This window comes from Pristis pectinata, chromosome 24, assembly GCF_009764475.1.
Source record: "Pristis pectinata isolate sPriPec2 chromosome 24, sPriPec2.1.pri, whole genome shotgun sequence".
Classification (NCBI taxonomy): Eukaryota; Metazoa; Chordata; class Chondrichthyes; order Rhinopristiformes; family Pristidae; genus Pristis; species Pristis pectinata.
In genome coordinates, this window is record NC_067428.1 from 9924245 (window position 1) to 9947645 (window position 23401).

The 23401-nt window shown below is 38.7% G+C and overlaps 1 protein-coding gene across 5 annotated transcripts in view; it reads left to right on the forward strand.

Annotated features, from left to right (window-relative positions):
- The window catches only part of hdgfl2 (HDGF like 2), a 54693-nt gene extending 38543 nt beyond the window's left edge, over positions 1 to 16150 (forward strand). Inside the window, exons 7-16 of one of the 5 annotated variants that reach the window (XM_052038234.1) lie at positions 172 to 325; positions 1423 to 1501; positions 3124 to 3427; positions 6125 to 6231; positions 6946 to 7016; positions 7374 to 7444; positions 8805 to 8906; positions 11445 to 11646; positions 12285 to 12417; positions 14603 to 16148. In XM_052038234.1, coding sequence (XP_051894194.1) covers positions 172 to 325; positions 1423 to 1501; positions 3124 to 3427; positions 6125 to 6231; positions 6946 to 7016; positions 7374 to 7444; positions 8805 to 8906; positions 11445 to 11646; positions 12285 to 12417; positions 14603 to 14699 — 1320 coding nt within the window. In that variant the 3' untranslated portion in view covers positions 14700 to 16148. Of the gene's footprint in view, positions 1 to 171; positions 326 to 1422; positions 1502 to 3123; positions 3428 to 6124; positions 6232 to 6945; positions 7017 to 7373; positions 7445 to 8804; positions 8907 to 11444; positions 11647 to 12284; positions 12418 to 14602 lie in introns of all 5 variants that reach the window. The other 4 variants (XM_052038232.1, XM_052038233.1, XM_052038231.1 and 1 more) reach the window with 4 other exon arrangements.
- Positions 16151 to 23401: the final 7251 nt, after the last annotated feature.

Below are 23401 nucleotides of genomic sequence, written 5' to 3' on the forward strand. Positions count from 1 at the left end.
CCCTCTGCACTTCTAAGAGTTTTCTCAAAACTGTTTGATTTCTCCCCGAAATGCCTTGGGATATTTATTAGTTAAAGTAAATACCAGTTATTTTTGAGTGATTTGTAAGAGTTTGATTTTTAATATATTAATAAGCTAAGTATCTATAATTCTCTTTCCAAAATTTTTTAGAAATATGATTCTGAGGAGGAACAAGAGAATAATGAGGATGAAGAGGAAGAGAAGAAGCACGTAGAAGTGAAGGAAGATGATGACGACGAAGACTACAAGAGAGAATCTGACTCTGATGACTCCATAAAGAAACCTGTCAGAGGTAGAAAGCCAGGTACTACAATGAACACCAATACTTTCTACTTTCACTGCTATCGTTATGCCCTAACATTGACTAGGTGAACCAGTTATCAATGGTTTAGTTGCTGCATAATGATTAAACAATTGGCTGGAGTGTGCTGGGAAATGCCAGCCGTTATATGGTGAACCACTCTACCTTGGTCCTGTATCAGGAAGTTTACTCGGCTATGTGAAATTTGCTGAACATGTTACCTTGATAATATCCTGGCAGTGCTCCAAAGTTGGATCCCTCCTGGATTCTGGCAGCAGAGCACAAATCTGCTGAAGTTCTCCAGCACAACTGCTGGAGAATCTGTCTGCTGATCCTGTGCCAGATTGGACCTGCTGCGGGAACAGTGAGACCATTCTTTCAAATGAACAGAAAGGGCTGCAAGGCAGGAAGCAAGTATAAGGTAATTTGCACAAGGTAGTTTTTAATTTATTGAGTTTCTATAATGTTTTTGTGTTTTTAGTTAAGTTTAAAAAGTTATTGTTTAATTGATTTCTAATAACTTTTGAATGTTTCTGCATGTCCCCACATACAGAAGTATTCAAAGTCCTTGATAGTCAGCAAAACGCCGGGCTGTAATTTATCCAGCTGTCAGCTTTCCTATCAGCCATTTTTATCAGGGTGGTTTGTTCATGCCCACCTATATGACAACATTAATTTGCACAAGTTTCTGCTGCTATGTGTGGCCTCATCATTTGGATTGGACCAGCAATTTTATCAACAAATCAACGTCAGAGGATCTCAAAAGGTAAATCTCCAGTTGGTACATGTATCAGCAGGGACGGTGAATGGTTTGTTGCTGGCAGCAAGTTCTGGCGCATTAAATTAACTGCTTTTGAGTTCTGTTACAAATATTAGAATTCGTATCCTATCTTCCTATGATACAGAAATGAAATTAAGTAAAACAAAACTCTTTAGCAGATTATGTACAACTTTATTTTGATGTTTTAAAATATCTGCAACCTTTTAAAGATTCTAATGTGGTCAGTATATGAAGTGAAATTGTATCGTTTAATCTAGGGAACAATATATGCACAAATCCAATTAATCCACTTTAGAAATTGCCTTTTCCTTCTTTTCAGCAGCTCAGAAGAGGACTCCTAAACCACGAGGAAGGAAACCAAAAATTGAGAGGTTACCTTCTGTCTCCAGCAGCCTCAGGTTAGTAAAATGACTAAGAACACAGTTTGCACAATGCTAACATATTTAGTAATTCATACTAACCTATGTACAAAATGAAATGACAAAGGCATATAATAAGGTGTCTGTTAATATGTATTATGGAGTTAAATTTTGTACATTATAAAATTTAACTACGTAAACATCGGGGTTGATGATATTGAAAACGTTTCTGTATGGACAAGGTATTCATAACAAGTTAGATGAACTAATAGCACAAATATAGATTAATGGGTTTGATGTAATACAACAGTGATGCAGTTGCATGGCAACCAAATTTGGTAGGTAAATATTGTAAGGAACTTAATAACTAGAAAGGAGGGAGAAATGGAAAAATGGAGCATTGGATAAGAGTATGGCTTATGAGAGTAATGAGGAATGATCTTGGCCTAGAAATAGAATCAGGGACAAAAAAAAGCACTGGGGGAATATTTTATGCAGCAGCATCAACATTGTTAGAAAGAATAATAATTAAGAACTTGTAGCAAAAGTAATGCAAGTATCCTGGGAGATTTTAATATTCATATAAAATGAGCAAATTAAATTTGCAAAAGTAGATTGGAGGACAAGTTAGTAGAATATATTCAGGACAGATTTTTGGACCATAACTTCATGGAATCAATTTGGGAACAAGAAGTCTTAAATCTTGTATAAAGAAGCAGGGTTAATTAGTAACATCAGTGTAAGAGATCTTATAGTTGTAGGTAAATGTACTACGTTGGAGATTTCTGTTCAAAACTTTTTCATAGGTTATGTACAAATTAGGATTAATCCTTATATAAAGGATTACATTCCGTTGTAAACTGTAATCCTGAGTTTAAAGTCAATTACCTATAGAGTTAAATAGACTAAGGTAGATTGGGAAATGAGATTTAAAGGATTGCCTGGGGATAAACAACAGCAAATGAATGTATATTCAACTGAGAAATAAAAGCTTCATGGAAAAAGTAATCCATTCATAACTTTGGTCATGGATGGAATTGGACTGAAAGAAGAGATGTCTAATATTGTCAAGCAGTATTTCAACATTAGAAACCAGCAAGGAATGGACAAAGAGAGATGATGAAAATAGAATATAAGGGTAAGATTGAAAAGAAATATAAAAACAAAGGTAATAAGAGCTTGTAGCACCATTTAGAAAGGAAATAACAAAAATAAGTGGGATCTCTGTGATGATTATAGAAGAAATTATAATGAGGAGATAAAGAAATAATGAAAGCAAAAGGCAAAATAAATATAGCAGAAATGAAAAGCATCCTGGAGTCTAGTATCAGTAAGGAGCTTAAAATAATTAATTTAATTGTAAAGAAAAATTACTGGAAATGTTAAGAGGACTGATAAATTCCTTAGACCTAGGCATTCTCATCATTGCTTATCGGATTTGCAGTAGGGGGCCTTTAACCACTGAGGATTTTGGAATGGAGATCTATTGCAGAGGAGGAAGACTTCAAACCAGTTCTAGTACCAAGAAATCTTGAAACTTCACCTGTAATTATAATCATTGAAAGTGCAGCATGGAGCATGGCCATTTAGTCCATTGCATCTATGCTGGTTCTTTTGAAATCTCCTTCAAACCTGTGTGTGTACCTTATTCATTGTTTTAGCAGTGATAGTGACGCTGAAGATAAGATCAGTGACTGGAAAAAACGAGATGAAGAAAGAAAGAGAGAGATAGAGGAAAGGAGAAGGAAACAACAGGAGGAAGAGCTACGAAGATTGAGAGAAAAAGAAAGGGAGGAGGAAGAAGAAGAGAAGAGGAAACGGAAAGAAGAAAAAGAAAGAGAGGATGATCAGGACAAATTAATTGATGAAGTAGATGAAGTAAAGAAAGAACCATCAAAGAAGGTCAAGAAAGTTCGGGCTAAGTCAAAATACTCCTCTGATTCTGACTCTGCAGTGGAAAAGGAGGTGATTTTCTTTTATTGATTCAGTTTGTTTTAAAGATTTTAATTTTGTTCAGATCTTCATATCAACTTTCTTTGAAGGTGCAGTCTCATTTTGGTTACAGCCTTGGTGGTCATTAATTTTTGTATGATTTTCACATGCTATTTATACTACCTGAATCTATCCTGTGAGTAATAACAGATTATTTAACTGTGGGTAGTTGTAATAAAACAACACATTTGTGGTTAATACAAACTGTTTATTAAAAGTTATTGATCTTTTATCTCTTTCCTATACTCATGAAATTTTTATCTCCTTCCTGCACTTTAATATAATTTTTATTGGGTAACCATACAGAAGCCAAACTAGTGATAAAATCAGGCACAGAGATGCGTCAACTAATATAATTTTTAAAATTCATTTTTGTTGCCTGAATGTGACTCGCAAGGTAAATATTTATTGCCCTTCCATAATTGATCTTGATAAGGTGGTGGGGAGCTGCCTTCTGATGAAGCTACTCCAACAGTGCTATCAGGATTTAGATATGACAACAATGCAGAACCAGCGATTTATATTTCAGGATGGCATGTTACTTGGAGGGGATCCTGGAGGTGGTTGTATTTCACCTGATACAAGCCATCATCTGATGTCCTTGTCCTTCATGGTGTGGGTTTGGGAGCTGCTCCTGGAGTAGCTTGGAATAACGAGTGCACTTTGTAGTGCACATTGCAGCCACTCTGAGCTGGTGGTAGAGGGAATAATTGTTTAGGGTGATTGAGGGGGTGTCAATCAAGTGGATGCGTTTGTCATGAATGATGCCTTGAATTGTTGGCACTGCACTCATCCAGGCAAGTGGAGAGTATAGTGTCGCACTTCTGATGTGCCTTGTAGATGATTGAAAGGCTTTTGGGTAATGTCTGCAGGATTAGAAGTCTTTGTACTATTGTAGTCACAATATTACGTGGCTGGTTCAGTTGAATTGCTAGTCAATTGTAATGCCCAAGATTCTGATGTTGGGAGACTTGGCAGTGGTAGTGTCATTGAATGGGAAGGGTATATGGTAAGCCTCTCACATTGGTGATTGTGCATTTCTGTGGCACAAATGTTACTTGCCACTTACCAATCCATGCCTGATTGTTATCTAAGTCGTGTTGCATGCAGGGCTGAATTACTTCATTTGCTAAGGACTTGTGAATGGAATTGAATGTTGTGCAATTATGTGTAAACATCCCTACTTGTGATGGAGAAAGGTCCTTGATAAAGCAGCTGAAGATGGTTGGGCTCAGGAAACTGCCCTGAGAAACTCCTGTGGTGAAGTTGAAGTATTGGGTATCGACCTCTATCAACTATTACTATCCTCCTTTGTGCAAGGTATAACTCCAGGCACTCGGGTGTTTTCACTTTCATGCCCATTGACCTTCAGTTCTGCCAGGGCACCTTGATGCCACTTGGCCAAATGCTGCCTTGATCCCAAGAGCTGTTGCTTCTACTTCGTATCTGGAATTCAGCTCTTCAGGTCCACATTTGGTAAGTTCTGGAGAAGAGTGATCCTGGCAAAACCCAAAATGGGCATCAGTGAATTGGCTTGGAGTGAGTAAGTGCTGTTTGATAGCACTGTCAATGGCATTTTCCACAACTTCACTGATGATGGAGAGCGGATTGATTTGGGTGGTAATTAGCCCGATTGGATTTGTCCTGGCATTTTTTAAGCAAGGTGGCAAGATAATTTCATACCTGGGCAATTTTCCACATTGTTGTGTGGATGCCTGTATCGTAACTATACTGGGACAGCTAGCAAGTCTTCTACTACAACTGAGATGTTGTCTGGTCCTGTAGGTTCTGCAGCATCCAGTGCTCTCAGCATTCTAACAGCTGATGAGATAATTACAAGATTGAAGATAATTTGAAAATTAAGAAATGAGACTCATAATAGATACTTATGTATATACTAATAATTATACAGTATGTGTGGGTATCATTTAAATCATTCAAAACTAGGGGTCATGGATATACAATGCCCACTAATAAATCCAAGACAGTATTTGAAAGAAACCATCAGAGGGCAATTAGAACATGGAACGTTGTACTGTATGGATACAACATTTTCTGTTTTATTACTAATTTCCAGTGTTTGCATTATTTTGGTTCAATTTCAAATAAATATGGCATTCTGTGCACTAACAATATGTAAATGTTCAGAAGGCCCAAGGAATCTGTCACTTTTTATTATCTTGGTTTGATACTGTCCAGGCTATGCATTCTTGGAGAGGAGGCTTTTTCTTTTCCTCCATGTGATTCTTCATGCAGTCTGACTATAATGAGGCATCAATTTGGACTCTGATTTTGGATTTGCATTGGAGACTGCAATGCTAACATGCCAGTGCTAAAGTTGTAATATAAGTGTTCTCCACAATATTCTACAAAAGTAAGTTGTGTTGATTCAGAACTTGCAAAAGAAAGGAAATTGACCCTTTTATGGGACCAGATTTTTATTCCATTTAATCATCTTGGTCAACAAAGCATTTCTTTATATTGGAAGATACTAATTTATTTTGTGAAGTGCTAATGTTCATGGAAATTAGGAACACATAGGAAAACCAGGATGAAATCTAGAAAGTGCCAAGGAGTTTGCTGCACAATTAACATTTTAATGCAATTAAATGTGTTCATTAAATATAGTTAAAAAGGTGAATGGGAGCACATCACTTTTATTATTTACAGGTGAAAAAAAAGCCAAAGAAACCACATCCTGAACCCACAAATAAACAGAAGAAAGAAAGAGAACAGAAAGAAAGAAAACGTAAGCAGGAAGATCGTCACAAAGAAAGGTGAGTTATGTTTCATAGTCCAGCAACTGCAACAGTTCAGGTTTCAGTACACTATGCTTTATTGAGTGCTATTTCCAAAGGAAACAAACATGTTCAAAGTTCAATCATTCAGTTAAGTTCAGTCTTATCCATACATATGTGGAGCAAGTACTCAATCAGGTTGCTGGACTAAGGATGCCAAGATTAGCCATATAGTCCTCTTTAGCAACCTTACATTGGCCCAGCTGAAGTTGAGTTTGGCTTTGACGATGATGTTCCTGATGGAAGGAGAGTCAGTTGTTAATGCATGGAAAATAACTATATTGTCGATCAGGATTCTGGAGGGCTGTCAGTGCCATGGAACCAATGTCAGTAGGTGGCCTGGGATGGATTAATGAATCCTATGATTCTAACGAATCACTAGAAAATTCTGCCCAGGGTCATAATTACAATTTCATCCTCAATCGATGCCTGTAAAGTTATTTGGCCGTTATCACAGTTTTGCTTGCTGTGTGCAGATTGGCTGCCAAAATTGATATATATTATAACTTGGTATATTTAAAAAAAATGCATATATGCCTAATTGTTTCTAAAGTGTTCTGTAGTGGCCGAAGGTGCTTGTATAAATCTTTTTCCTTTTTATTGTGTAGGATACCAAAAGTGTTGGTCTGAAATTACTGATTTGAAAATTTTAGATCTTTTTTCTCTCAGTTTTAATAATTCATTTCTGTGCAGGGCGGCCAAAGCAGAAAAGGAAAAAAAGAAAGAAGAAAAGTTGCAAGTTAAAAAAGTTGAAAAGAAAAAAGGTACATTCCATTGGGCTTTCAGTTCTTGCTGAAGGTGGTCAATTTTTTAGACTTGGTAGCATAAAAAAAATATTTTTTAAAACTTTTAGTCAATGTAGTCTCTCCAGAGAATTATGTGAATGTAAGGTTGTGCAGTTACAAAAGATCATTTGTTAGGCTGATAGCAGCATTATCTTAATCTATCAAGCTGATCTTCATTTCTGTATGCACATCATCTCTACAGATTAAACGAATGGTGAAAACTGAGCTGAACGTTCAGCTGACTTGCTGTCTCTCTGCTGCTCCATCTTGCGGTTTACCAAGGCTTACTGCAGAAGAGCCAACAAATTTCTGCTAATGTTTTCTTTTATTTGATAGAAATGACAGCGGAACAGAAACTTCAGAAAATACACACCGACATTAAGCATGCTCTGAAGGTTGACAGTCCTGTGAGTATTAGTAAAGATTTGCATCAGAAGGCCAGTGTTTCTGTTGGGTAATGTGGAATGTAAAAAAAAATAATCTGTAAAATCTCCTGGAAAAAGACTAAAAGTGTCAGCCAATCTGCACTTCAAAGTTAAAATCAATTCGTATAAAACAATTCTTTCTTCCATTGGCAAATGTTTTGTTAATGTTGAGCAACTTTTCCCAGCTTAGAAAATTCACATTATACACATCCATTTGCTTATATCAGTTCAGGTTAACAACATCCCACTTTTAAGATTAAAATTTCTTAAACCTAGGACAATCTAATCATTTGGAGTCGGGGCCAGACATAAGTGATCCCAAGAACATGCACAAAATGCAAGGAACTCTTATAACCAAAGGACTTTTAGGGTATTTTAATCATTTAATCAGTGGAATTTTGGGTAACCAGTATTAAAATATTAATTTGATGACTACACTATAGCCAGCCTGAGTGGAAATATCAGTCAATTCCAGTCGATCAAGCTTGTTGAACACACTCAGTGAGTGGGTTTGAGTTTATGCACATAATTTACGTGTAATTAACTTTCATTATCTGCATTTTTATGAATGTATTCCGATCAATACTCAGTGTTGAATTCAGATGAGTGGAGGTCAAGTTCACAACTTGCAGTTTCTGTGAAAGTTAATTAGAAATCATTATATAAAGAATTTGACTCAATCAAGCAGCTGTCAGGAATAATATTTCTTGTATACTACACCATTATTAAGACAATTAGATTCTTCAATATATTGAGGGGAAATGTATATAATGTTTCCCTGGCTTTCTAGAGGTGCACCCAGCAAGAGTAGGATGAGCAACAAGGATGCAGATGGGGTGGGAGGCCAGCAGATGGCAAGAGTGAAGTCATTTTTGCTTTCAGAAAAATCTAACTCCCACACAAAAAAATGACATTCTGATGCACAAAAAAGATCTGTAGTATCACCAAACTAATTATGCCACAAAGAAACAAAATAAGCATGGGAGGAACTTTGCTGCAGTATAAAATGCTTAGTTCATGAATTGTCACCAGGTGGCACCAGTGTTCTGTTTTTACATAATAGTCACAAGCCATAGCAGGCTTGCTTGAGAAGCAGTGATGTTATCATCAGTTTGGTGTTGCTCTATACAGTTGTGTGACAGGAACCAAATGAGAAGCAAGCACAATCATTGAAGCTGGCAGTGCAGAGCAGCTTGTGACGGCTGGCTTATGGACCAAAACTGAACGAAAAGGGAATGCGGGGGAGATTTTACTGGAAAGGAATTGAAAGCGAAGCAAACTAAACACCGGGGTCGGAGTTTTTACCAAATGCTTTAACACTTTAATTCTTGGTCTGTTGTAGGATGTAAAGAAGTGTGTGGAGGCACTTGAAGAACTACGAACATTGCAAGTCACAACACAGCTCTTGCAGAAACACAGTGATCTGGTTGCAACACTAAAAAAAGTATGTTTATTGTGCTGTTTTAATTGCTTTTTATATAAAATTTGATTTTAATAAGCTCCATCCATTTTTGTGGTGTATTAAGTTCTGGTGAAAGAGGTATATTTTGGTGCTCATTTTGAATACATACCTGAAATATTTTAATTGGTTTCACATAATGAGCTGCCCACCCACTATTGCTAAGTTATTTGTAAACCAAGCGGCACTTACCATATGCAGACCTAATTCTAGCTAGAGTAAGTACCTTCAGAAGGATGACAGATGTATTAATGAATATTGGTTTGTTAGTCTGATTCAAAAGCGATTTAAACCTCATTTGTTGTTCTTGTTGTCTCCTGTTATCTCTTTTGTCTTTTTTTCACTTGTTTTAGATTTTTAATGGCACCTGATTTTTAATAGATTACTGTTATAGGCAAGTCCCAATTCCCCATGCCTAAGTGATTGATTTCTAGGTAAGTTTTCAGTAATATGCTCAGGATAGCAAACAGAAGAACTGTTTTTAATTAGTTTAACGGATAGTATTATCCCACCTCAAAAGTTCTTTCTTGTACCCAAAAATGAATCCAATAGAGTGATGCTTCACTGCTCATGAAGACACAAGTCCAACAGATGACTGAGTAATTAAATAACATTAATTTGGTGTCAGTATTCAGGCCTTCTCCCCAGTCTTGGGCCCAGTTAACATCCAGAAACCAAAACAAAGCTGTCTGTATGCACTGATCTGTGCAAAGCAGCAATGCCAAGACATTTCATGTATTGATGGATTCCTCCCACTAGCCATGTGCAGTGAATTTATAAAATACACATATGCTTAAATCCATGAATTGTATTCTGGCTACAATTATACACGAGGCAGAATCTGTGCTAATTTGTTGGTAGTCTAACTCAAAAGTTAGGAGCGAAGTTGTGGATATCATTATCCTGATATATTTTGCATCCAAGTTAAATTTAAACCTCTTTGTACAGATTCTGAGTTAGCTAATGTGTTCTAATTCTTGGATTCAGTTGACAACCTGCCTTTTGAATTGTGAGTTCATGCTTAATTCTTGGGCTTAAGCACTAGTCTTTGCTGACATTCCATGGTACTGAAAAGCTTCTTCCTTTTTGGGGGGGATCCAACTGTTACCCTTCAGTTGAAAAATTGTATTATTTTTGGGATAGTTTAAGTGGATATAGAAAGACCCTTGTCATTACTGAAAAAGTGGATGGAATTTTCCCAGACTCCTGGCCAACAGCATTGTCTCAGAAGTGTACTGGGTGCACTTCAGATGTGAAGCACTTCATATGAAGTGACACAACTTGAATTGTGATGAGAAGTCATGATTTCATCCTTTATCTGTCCTGCAACAAAGGGTACTAGAGTATTATTGTTCAAAAGTAGCAAGGATTTTTCCTATGAACCACTTTACTGAGAATTATATAGACCAAGCAGTGAAATAATCAGCAATCCAGTCAATTATAAATGTAACAACTTAGAGTACTTTCTCATTTCAATAGAAATAAAGTTAGGTAAAGAACTTGGAAATGTATATTGCCATTAGCAATAAGAAAATCCCAAGTTGCTTCAAAAATAAGTATAAAGAGACCAGATGGCAAACCAGTAAGGAAAATTTGAGTGATTTGAAATCTTGGCAAGCTCGACTTTTAAGGGTAGCAAAAGTTCCGGAGAGATTTAGGAGACAGGTAATTGAATATGCTTCCAACAGTGCGGTGATTCCCAGATGAATTAAGTGTTTATAAAGACTTACAGGATGGAAGGGATTGGAGGTATAGGGTAGTGTAAAGCTAGATATTTAAAGATACAGGGAAGAAATTTAAACGTGATACTTTTGAGGATTGGAATCAGACTATGTTGCTGGTGCATTCTGCCTTGCCCTAATCGCCAGTTTTGAGCTAGTTAATTTTGGAGGGCGATGCACCAGCAAGATAACCACCGAAATAACCAAAATTGTAAATGGCGTAACAGCTTCAGTGTTGATTCAAGCAGTGTTGTGTACCAAATTATGTTAAAGTTGTGGGTGTAAAGGTTTGCAGGGTCCAATGAGATACTAAAGGTCACGCATGCTTTGGTTAAATAGAATAAATTAGCATCTAAATTCTAAATAAGATAATTTGATAATCTTTTATATATGTTTGAAAGCGACTTGTATCTTCCCTTGAGAGTTAGAAATGACCAAAACAAGTAATGTTTATTAGAGTTAACCTTGAGACAAGTTTCTAATTAATTTTATGTGTAATATTTTTATGATTGTTATTGAATTAAGGTTATAAAGAAAAATGCATGTTTTATATTTGTTAACTGTGATTCCCCTGTAATTTTCCTTCCTCAATTACCTTGGCTATTGGAAGTGTCATATACTGAAGCTGAGATATCTCCCCCAAAGTGTTAAGATAACTGGAAACTGCACCATTCTCATTAGTATTTTTGGACTTGGAAAGCCTATTCTGAGACCATCCTAATTTAGTATGTAAAATCAAGCTTTATTTTGTAGGACCCACTCTTGCTCCTCATGTCTACATATTATTGGCATTGTTTTCCAGATACGTCGCTATAAAGCTAGTCAGGAAGTCATGACAAAAGCTGGGGAGATCTACAATCATTTAAAGTCCATGTTTATGGGAGGAGATGATTCTGGCAACAGTACATTGAAGAAGAATCCTTCTGACCCAGAGCAGCAGAAAGATAAAACCAAAGAAGAGGAGAAGGAAGCTGAAAATAACACAACAAAGAAGCAAGACTCGGGTAAGTATTGTGCCGGTAGGATCCTGTAATATAGGCTGCAGCTGGATGCTATAATATCTGATGTTCTTCCCAATCTCCCTTTCTGTGAGTTGGAGACTATTTCTGTTGTATCTGTGAAATGCCTTAAGAGCTCCATAAAATTACAAACTATTATTGACCACGTTTCTCCCATTCCTTAAACTTGTCGGTATAACTCTCTGATGGTGGTCTTAATTTTAGTATGAATTTTGGTTCATAGTATATGCACTTGGAAGTTCCCTTTTCTATATTGTTTAATGTAAAAATTACATTCCTTGGTGTGATACGAGGTCACTTGTGGGAAGGATCCCCATGTTTGGGAGTTAGCAGGTCTGTGGCAATTGTGCCAGTGTAATTTGTATATGGGGTTTGAGGGTAAGGAGGGAGAAAGTTATTGTCTGAACAACTGTGCTGGAAAATGAGTGTTTATAATTATGCAGCGGAACTCAGCTTGATTTTACTGCTCTTTGTGGTCAAGTGTACTGATAGTAACTGAAAATGCAGGGCTCAACGTAAAATGAAAGGAAAATATTTATGTAATTTCCCTGAGCTAGACTGATCTTTTTTCAAAAAAAAACAAAGTCTGCATTTGATCAGTTTCTCCAACAAACTATCAACAGATTTATCTAATGCAGTAAATGGAGAGACGGTGCCTGTGAAGAATGAGACTCTCCCAGAGAATCAAGAACAAGATCAACCACAGACAGAGGAAGAGAAAAACACTGAGGAAACATTGATTGGCAAAAAAAATAGGTAATGGTGACATAAGCAAATGATTTGATCTATATCCTTGATGTCGTATTGCCTGTGAATTTTGCTCAGTTGCACAATTCTTTTGTGTCAGATGCTTGGAAAATCAAACAAGCCTCATTGTGGACTTGAGCAGATAATTTGGGTTGACCACTTCTGTACTGAGGGAATACTGCTATCTTGAAGCTCACAGTCAGCAGGTTTGGTGGCAAAAAAAACTTCGGCTGCTTTATTAGAAAAGTTTCCCCTCTTGACTGACGTTCCACATTCAATCATCATCCACCACAAGCTGATTAACGGGTCATTCGTTTATTATCTGAGACGCTGTGTGCAAAAACAGAGTAGATGTGGCCAAGCTGTTTCCTTTGGTGGGTGAGTCCGAGACCAGAGGGCACAATCTTAGAATTAGAGGGTACAGGTTGAAAACAGAGATGAGGAGAAATTTCTTTAGCCAGAGGGTAGTGAATTTATGGAATTCTTTGCTACGTACAGGAGGGGAGGCCTGATCATTTGGAGGGGTTTAAGGAGGAGATAGATAGGTATCTAATTAGTCAAGGTATCAAGGGATATGGGGAAAAGGCCAGAAATTGGGGCTAGAAAGGAATAGTGTTTTGTTTTTTTTTCCTTTAGCTCATGGAGCAGACTTTTTCCCCTCATTTCTTTTTTCTTTCTCTTTTTCCCTTTTCTTTGGAGCAGACTTGATGGGGCAAATGTCCTACTTCTGCTCCCTTGTCTTGTGATCTTGTGAAAATTTCTGCATCTTCTGACAAAGCAATCTCTATAAAAGAGATTCTTTGGCTGTGAATTTTTTGAGGGGATGTTCGCTATGAAATAAGTTCCTTCTATGTCTATATTAAGGAACAAATATGGAGCTTTCCAGTAGGCACCAGAAGTCCATAATTTCTTCAGCTTCACCCTTGTCAGAGACTGTGTAAAACCAAAACCATAATAGTTGGGAATGTAGGTCTGATACAGAAAATTTAAGTTTAAAGAATAAGCTTCCTTATCAGACAGAGGGTCTTTTGAAATCATGGGCCAAAACGAGCTGGATTCAGTTTGCTGCCCAAGTCCACCTGGTCTGGTTGTAGACAGCTCATTCGACCCTCTTTCTGCACCTGGAAAGCATCCAGTGAGGTAGTCAGGGATCGGCTCGACTCAGCCTCGGACAGTGGACTGTTGAGGCTCCACCTCAGAATGCCCAGACAAGCCTTTAACAAGAGGTAAAGCTGGAAGCAGCACTTTGGGTGTGTCAAAGTTGCAAAGATATTGTAACAGTTTTTAAATACCTCTGATGGTTTAAAAACATTGTTTTAATACTTTAAAATAAATATTTAAAACATTAATTAAAACCAGATTAAGACACTAAGAAATAATTAAAAACAGAATAAAGTAACTAACTTGCTCTTAGTTTAACAGAGGAAGTAACAGTATGTAGGGTTTCCAAATTTGCTACAAAAATAGGTGGAAGGGCACTTTGATAAGGATACTGTGATTCTGCAGCAGGATTTAATTGGAGCATTTCTGCAAATACAAATAATTTATAAAACTGTAATTTGTCTTGCCCTTGCTGTTATTCCTCCACTGAACTGAATGGGATCATGGATCCTGCACTGGATCAAACTTGGTAATTAGAAACAAACTTTTCAGGTGTGAAGTAAAAACAAAAGGTTGGAGATGGTCAGCAGCTCAAGCAGTATCTGTGACACAATTAAATTCCAGGTCAATGACCCTTTATCAGGTGTGAAGTAAGGAGGCAGCTCTAGTCAAAATTGTGATATCAATGTAGAACTCTTTCACAGTAGTAATTGATGCTAATCATACACAAAAATTAATTAGTTTCATGTTTAACAGGTTATGGCATTAAATGGGGCAGAAGTTGTATGGAGTTGGGTTACATCAGTTTTATTTTCACTGAAGGGCGGAACAATCTCCAGGGGCCTAAATGATCTTGTTTCCATGTTCCTGAATGTTTATAGTTTGTTTAAATCAGCAAAACATCAGTACTTTGACTGGTTAAGGCTTTGGCATTCACTTTTTTTCTCATTTATTTCAAAATGTGTGCATATTTGCACCTCATAAGCAATGTTGGATTTGTGAATAATTAGTTTTGTGGATTGTGTTAAAAATTCATGGGAAAAACACATTGTGTGGAATAGAAATGATGGTGTTTTATTATTTCCTTCTTTAGTGCTCCAGATATATTGAAAGTGCTCCAGTCAGATGGTCAGCATACCACTGGCACAGAGCCAGTCTCAATGGAGATGGAATCAGCCATCAAGAGTTGAGGCTTTGAATCCAAATCAACTGTGGGACATGTTTCAAGATCTGGGTTACTTTCAAATAAGAACATTTGTCACTTGAATTGTCCTAGAACCTAGTAAAGACTGTTTGGTTTTGTTGTCTGCCCACGCAAAGAAGCTGAAAGAGGTTACTTGTTACGCAGAGCTCTGTTTTTCTTCATTTTGTTGAAAAGAGAAAACAAAAATATTGGTCAGCACAATTGAGAGGTCTTTTTCATAACCTTGAGCAGAGGATGAGAGTGTGATGCAAATGCAAAAATGGCTGCTTTTGATGGATGAGAGGTATTGACAGGAAATTCCTTGGATGTTCTTCTAATCAGCAGATATCCTGGATAAACGTGTAAACTGGGCTCCTGCTGAAGTTGTGGCAGCCAATCTGGCAAACACCCGGGGAAATCATGATGCATGCTTTACCTAATTCTAGAACATACTTGTTTTCTGACTTCACTTGAAATTATTTGTCTGAACTTTTTGAAGTATGTTCTTGGCTCACAGAATTGGTCAAAGACTTTTTTTCCTAAAAAAAACACCTCTTCCAGCTACAATGGACCATTACACATTTTCCCCAAAATGACTAATTTCTCAGTTCATACATAATTTTTAAAAAAACAATTATGTAGCATTTCAGTTTTATGTCATTGTAAAGTACAGCTTTGTAACCAGTTATTAAAGTTTGACCTTGTGGGAGTTTGTACGTGATGTTGACACTGATGTAGTGAACTTTTTTTAAGCTGCTTTGTATGGAGAGTAGGGTGGAGGAGAGCGACACTGCAGGGGAGACCCACACATGGGCATTAATCCTCTGAATTACTTCCTCTCATTCCTTCCAAACCCCAAACATGCCATTCTACTTGCTCTTCCTTTTATTCTTAATATAATAAATTGAAGTCTTGCCAAGTCCTGTAATTTCATAAGACCTCAAAACTGTGGAACAACTTATTCCTTTGTCTTCCCTTCTTCCTGTAGCCTGGAAAGCCTGTAGGTTAAGTTCTGGATTCCCCTAATGTCTTCTGTTTCTTGATTAACCTCATCTTCACTTTTTCGTCTTAACTGTGGTGGTCTGCACTGTAAGACATGAGCTCTGGCTTTTGTTTATTAATTTAAAGAAAATAAATCAAATCCTATTGTAAAAGACCACCAAGGACAAATGGCCTTTCAGCAGGTTAATTCAGAAAGTTTTAAAATGCAAACTTTTATATGTAAAAAATTGTGTGGTGTTTTCTTTGAGTTTGTTTCTAGTCAAAGTTATTGAATGTGAAACCAGTCTGCCCACCACCAAAATCTGGGCATTTAAACTGTACACTATTTAACAATTCTGTTCATGGATTCAGTTAACAAAAGTAGTGTTATTTTAAATAATTGAGGAAGAAAATCTCCAATCTTTCCCTAAAGACTAGAACACTGGAACCAAAAAGTGACAATTCAAGTAAGACCACCATTGTGTAGGTAGTTCTGGCAGAGTACACTTAGAAGTTTATTTGTACAATACTCCCATAGTATTGTGGCATTAGTTTGTGGATAGTCTCCCTGCTGGCAAAAGTAAAAAAAAACAAGCTTGTAGCTCTACTGAAGTGAACTACAAATCTGCAGCAAGGAAAGGATAACCAGATTTGGCAAGGCAAAGCCAAAAAAGAAAATAGCTTGAAGATCCACTTTCACTAAACAACAATGTAAGAATATTCATTGTAATAGTAATTTGCTGCTGAGGTTACTGTTCCTCTGAGCTTCATCTTTCCTAAACTCCCAGGTACACCACCCTACATGTATACTCTCCTTACCCCCTCCCTGTGAAACTGCAACTCATTACACACTCCTGCCCACATCATTCAAGCTCCATTGCTTTTCATTTGGGATTTTCAAAAGTTAAGATCCAATGTTTCTGATGGGTGTTACTGTTTCCCACAGACACACTGACCCGATTTTCAACTAATAGCTTATTTGTTCTGATGCATGCATTTTCCTACTTTAGAAATGTTGCAAAAGTGATGCCAAAATACTTTACCATTTTAACTGCTACCTTAGTTCCAACTTCGAATAAAATTTAAAATTTCATTGCAGCTGAGTAGGAAACAGCCTGTGGCATTTGACAGCAATGGGAATTCCCCATTGGTTTTTAAATATCTATTTGATCTAATCATTCAAGGATAATTAATTCATTATCTCAAACCGAGAAGTGACCATTTCCAAATGTCTGCTAGAATCAAACATAGTTCAGGGATTGTAGAAAACTGGTATTTTTATTCTCACAATAATTACTTGGTCCCTATACTGCCCAGCCCCGAGGGTGCAGATACTGCTCGAGCTCTCTGGTGGCATAAGGCACAGGAATCATGTCAACAATTGCAGAAACTCCAATCTGCAGCCTGCTCCTCATCCCAAATATTGAATCCCTTTTCCCTATAACTAGATGGTGTTACGGCCATCAGAGTCACCCATTACAACTTGGATTTTAGTCCAATCTGTCCTCCCCAAGGGGACTATTGCCTTAACCAGTATTCAGAGCTGACAACAAAGCTTCAAATAGCATTGAGGTTGGTAGAGACAACAGTAGGCAGCCCTGAAAAATGCATGCAAGCAGCTGCTTGGATAGTAGTTAGAAGTGGACGTGAATACAGAGAGGCCACTTAATGAGTTGTCCTGTGTTAGTGATTTTCTTTTATGTTTATATAGTAGTTACTTTAGGAAGGTGATCATGATATTTACACTACTATATGTGCCAAACCACGAGAGCACACAAAACTATTTATTTTCCTGTTTGGTTAACATCCAATTTTATTTGCTCACAGAACCTTAGGGAATACACCCAAGCTTTTGACAGGTGATTGTCATCAATAAAAACCTGAAAATTTGAATTTTCCAATTACTGCAGACAGCACAGCCTGTGTCGCTGATGGTGCGATCACATCCAGGAAACAGGATTACTTATGAGTAGAGCGAGCTCTTCAAATGTTCATCAATGCTTGGCCTTTTTGCTGGATACTGCTAGCTAGGTTGGGGATCTTCACTAATACTCATCTTGCAGTTGTGTAACAGTGGCATCAAGGTGTATTCAATGTCATTTTGCTAACTACAAAACAAGCTTGGAGTTCTACAGATACAGTTAACATATAGACTTACTTGCCAAAGGCAGTTCAGAATTCAAGCTGAAACTCATCAGTAATTGATCACCATGATAGAAAACCAGAGGGGAAACTAAAAAAAGCTGTTAACCATGCTCTACTTGCATAAAATGTTTTCCTGAGGCATTCTCATTAAGCTTCCCTGCAATACATACAACTGGAATTTTTGGAAGTGGTTCCAAATCATTGATTCCTGTTGGATGGTGAGATTTAATCAAACCTTGCAATGCATGTGGAAAGCAAAACCTTTCATCCCATCCTCCAGACAGCACTTCACTTCCATCTAACCCATCTGCAATCGTCAGATCTCACACCCACATACCTAAATGTTTTATTTCTTCATGTTCTTTAAGCTCTAACTCAAAGGTAAATACATCTTTGCACTTCATCTACTGTGCAACGATCTCAGTTCATACTCCTTTCAGACATAAAAGGAAAGAAATGGTTACACTATATCAATGTTTTGTATGTCATCCAATACGATCTAATTATTTCAAACAGATATTGCCCAATTTGAGTTTATAGATGGGAGATTAGTAAGTAGTTGTGCTGATAGCTACAATATACACAAGATTTGTTACTAAAATGCCAATATTATCACCGTTAAGTCGTAATAGCTTGCTTGACAAAAGAAAAGACAACAGCACAATACATTTTCCATCTTCATTCAAAAGCTGAACTTAAAAAAATAAATCGCATTTTGCCACCAAGAGCAAGAACTAAATAAACCAATATGATTATGTGTACTTCAATGTATGTGATTAAGCAAGAGAGGATGCAAAAAAGATTCACGGGAACATTGCCTGGAGGGCTCGAGTTACAAGAAAAGATTGGATAGGGGACTTTCCCCTGGAGCAAAGGAAACTGAGGAGTGACCTTATAGGAGGTTTATAAAATTATGAGGGGCATAGATAGGGTAGCTAGTCAGTCTTTTCCCCAGGGTAGGGGAAACTAAATCCGGAGGGCAGAGGTTTAAAGGAGAGAAAGGAAAGATTTAAAGGGGACCCAAGAGGCAAGATTTTCCACACGGAGGGCAGTGGGTACATGGAACAATCTGGTAGAGGCAGGTACAATTACAATGTTTAAAATACATTTAGACAGGTACATGGGTAGGGAATGTTTAAAAGGGATATTGGCCAAACAGGATTAGTGTAGAAAGGCTTGTTGGTTGGCATAGATGAGTTGGGTCAAAGGTCCATTTCTATGCTCTGCAACTCAATGAATCTATGAATAAAGGGTAATCAGAATAGGTATGAAACCGAGAAACAGATTTTCCAGCAACAGCAGGATGCCGTTTAGCCACTGAGTCTAATTTGGTTTCTTGAAGATAATCTCTGTAGTCTTGGAAATTAATTTTCCTATGATGCATCATTCCCTTTTGAATCTCCAGTTGACTGATTGCACCCTTCCAGGCATCAAAATTATAACTCGGTATTTTAAAAGAGCTTTTCCTCACATCCCCTGGAGCTGGATTGATTTCTCATTTTGTGGACAGGTGACACATTGTCAGTGGAGTCCCATGATGTGACTGCATAGGACCAGCATAGCAGGTTATGGAGCTGCTTTAGCTTTACTGAACTCAGGTGATCTGATGTTTTTTTTATCTGCCCAGGATGTTGTCTGATGCAATAGCCTTTGCTCTATCCACTATTCACTGTCATTTCTTGAATACCATGAAAATTAAAATCAAAGTAGCTGAATTCTAGCCTCTGTGGTGGTAAGACTCCAAGGCAGAGTTGAAATGGATTGCCCACATGGTACTTATGGCTGAATATGTTTGCAAATCTTCAGTCTTTTTTTGTTTTACACAATCATTGCCATTATGCTCTTGGATCTGCCTGGTAGCCGTTTAATTCCCCACCACTATTCATTACTGCTTGTGACAAGAGTATTTAAAAATATCTGGTATATTTGGTAGATTAGAAAAAAGAGGCAGAAATCATAATTGGTAGATATGAAACACTGCATGAGAGTATAACGTAGTGAATACATTAAACAGGGCAAGGCTATAAATGCACAGGATGTTACTTTGATACCTCATTGTATTGGAGAATACAATTCTAGTCACTTAATGAAAGGGGATATAGATCTATGTGATTGTCATGTTCAGGTATAATGGAGCACTTCCTCTATTCCTAATAAAGTCATACCTAACTCATAGGTGTATGATTTCATTAGCAAGTCCAGAGAAAGTCTGCCATAATTTCTACTAGCACATAAATAGAGGAACTAAAACGCAATTCACATTCTATATTTAGCTGATCCAGTAACACTCCCAAAGTCCCAGTAAATATCATGATTAAATACATATTGTTTTGTCATTCCCTTTGTTCCTTCCTCCCCACAGCTCCCACCTCCAGGCAATCATAGATGCAGCTTAGGAAAACCAATTCAATCAACAATTAAATGCATTTCAAATTTGTTTGATAGTAAATTATATGAATGTGTGTATATTTCTCTATTTTATAAAGTGGCAAACTAGAAGACTAGAGGTGGAGTTGTAAAACCAATTTTCCTGCAGGAAGAGGTATTGAAAAATTCAGCCTGTACAAGAGTGCAAGTACTTCCAAGAAACACTGATGGTTCCTTGGTGGTTTTGGCAATTTATTTTCTACAACTAAACTGGAGCAACATCCAATACTTTGAGTAATTTCAAATGGGAAATGCATCATTCTGCAATTTAATCTACAATTACTCACTGACACCAGATGTCAGAAATGAAAATGAAATTGGTCATACAAATAAAACTTGAGCACAATGATTCCACTGCACAATGCAGTGGTGCTGCTGGACTACCTTATTTTTGAAAACAGATCCTGCTAGTGAAATGACTCATTAGTTGTTCAACAGGCTGGGGAGAAAAGGAACATATATAAATGCAAAGCTGCTCTTGCTGCTTAGGATTACATTAGATAGGAAATATTTCATCACACTGAAGAGCATAAACTCTGGAACTCCCTCCTCTCCTTGGCTGTGGAATCAGTCGATCCTCAAGAAATAGTACTGTGGCCAACTCCAATTGATTTACATACCATAAGAGCAACAGGTTTCATTAGTACTTCCAGTGCTTTCTTCACCAGCGTGAAATGCTTCCCTTTCATTACAAATGTAAATCACTGGTATCCAAAAGCAAAAGGGTGCAGGATGCAAGAAATCTGAAAGATCAGAAAATACAGAAAACATTCAGTGAGTTGGGCAGCATCTGTGGAGAAAGAAAAAGGGTGAAGACTGAAGAAGAAACAGTGACCCTTCAACTGAATCAACAGTTGTGGTGAAAGGTCATCAACCAAGACATTCATTCAATTCCTCTCAAATGTTGCCCGATCTGCTGAACATTTCAGCTATTTTCTCTAACTATTGGGATTATGGACATAGTCCTTGTAGCAGAACTGCTCCTTAGTACCTAGTTCATGTGCAAAATGCATTAGGATAGTGGCATGCAAAAGTTTGGGCAGCCTGGTCAAAATTTCTGTTACTGTGAATAGCTAAGCAAGTAAAAGATGACCTGATTTCCAAAAGGCATAAAGTGAAAGATGACACATTTCTTTAATATTTTAAGATTACTTTTTTTATTTCCATCTTTTACAGTTTCAAAATAACAAAAAAGGAAAAAGGGGTCTATGCTAGCACAGTCCACCCGTGTGCAACAGATCTAGGTATAGCTGCTTGCGCGTGGGATGAGGGGTCGCATCCCCAGCCCTTGTCTCCGCTCTGTGGACCTGGGTGGGCACCCCTCACTTCATATACTCCAACCTTTCCAGGAGGGTGATGGCATCCCGTACAGTCTTCCCACTATCGGTCCCATGAGGGGCAGGACCACTGATCTCAACTCGGGGCGCGTGGTGGCAACCAGGTAACTTGCTAGTGTGTCAGTCGCTGTGGTGTTTTCTAAGAGCTCTGGGTCACTGGCCCTCTCATAAATACCTGTCACTAGTGCCCATTCCCTAATGACCCTGGTGCCCTCACTGACTGTACTCCACTGGGGTCGCCTGTGTAAATCCCAATCAAGGAGGGTGGGGTACCAGGTCCTTACCGCAGTCACTACCCGGTTCCACAGTGTAACATCATTCCCAGTCCTCCCCAGTGGCACCCGCATGGCATTGTTAATACTTTGTTGGTCGGACAGGCTCCCCAGGGCGCACGCCTCCTGGTGGGAAGAGGCTCACGGTGGAGGCCCGCCCCCATCCCACAGTCGGAGCAGCCATGCATTTGCCCGGCTGCTGGCAGTACCAGTCTGCCAGCTGAGTTAACTCCTTGATATAGAAATCCTGGGTTTCCGTGATCTCGGAGGGGCTCCATGTATTTTCCCCTGGGTCGACCTCATCCCCATTCCCCTCCCTTGTGGGGCAGACCTGGGATCGAGTTCGGATGGGTCGAGCCTGCGAGGGCTCAGGTACATGGTGGAGGGCAGGTGTGAAGGGGCCCTTGCTCCTCAGATGCCTCCTCGTCCGTATCCATCCATATATCCCCATCCCCCAGCCATGCATCTAGCTTGTTGCCACGCTGGACCAGGGCTTGAATTTTAAGTGGGTCTGGCTGCCAGCCAGACCTGTGGACAGCTTGTGCCTGGATCAGCCAGCAGGTGACCTCAGTACTCCAGACTAAGGTCATTGGCCTGGGTCTAGGCAGTTTGAAGCCTCCTGCAGTGTGCAACATTGTTGCTGGAGGGTCTCTATTTCTTTTTCCCCTCTGTAAGTTGTATCCTGCAACTGGCTGGTAATCTTGACCTGGTGCCTCAGGAGGAATGCCAGGAGCCAGAGCACACCCCTCAGGCTCCCTTTGGCATTGGGGAACCCTGACTGCTGGAGGATGGCCACCACATGGTGTCCCAGTTTCTCACCATGTGGATCTAACTGCTCAGCCCAGTCCACTGGCTTACCAGCATACTAGCCAAGCTCCCAAATCCCTCTCATCTGTCCACCCAGGGATTCTCTCCTGTGTCCAGCCAAGATCTTCAAGACCCTGCTCGCTGCGCCAAATGTTGTGTGAAAAGGTTCTTTTGGGATCCTAAAGATGGAGGACTCTGGACACAGGCTTTGGATTCTAAAAGTGGTTTAATCACAAAGGCAAACGTGGGGACAGAATGAATAGGAACAGATGCACATTCATGCAGGAGACCACAGACCTGAGGGGAATCGCAACAAGGATGAGATACACACACTCACGCACACAATAGACAAGGTACAGCTTATCAAGGGACAAACACCACAATGCCTGAATATCTTGACCCAACAAGCATCAGCCCTAGCACTCCCTGGAGTCTAAGATACTCCCAAACCACATGGTGATGCCCACTCTTACCAGTGGTCTCTGTAGCATTGTCTCACTGCTCCTGGGGCAGTCGAAAGAGAGACCAGGGGGTTGTAATACTCCTTATAGTGCTAGGAGGCTGGGTGGAGCCTAGCCAGGTGACTTAGACAGTTTGGGGGGGGGGGGGGTGTCAAGGACAAAGGTGCCTGACATGGCCAATGGTCAGGCAGGTTCAAGGACAAAGGTGCCTCTCCAAAGCCAATCCCTACGCCCACACCTGATGGGTGGGGGGGAGCCATACCTTGATTGACAGTGATG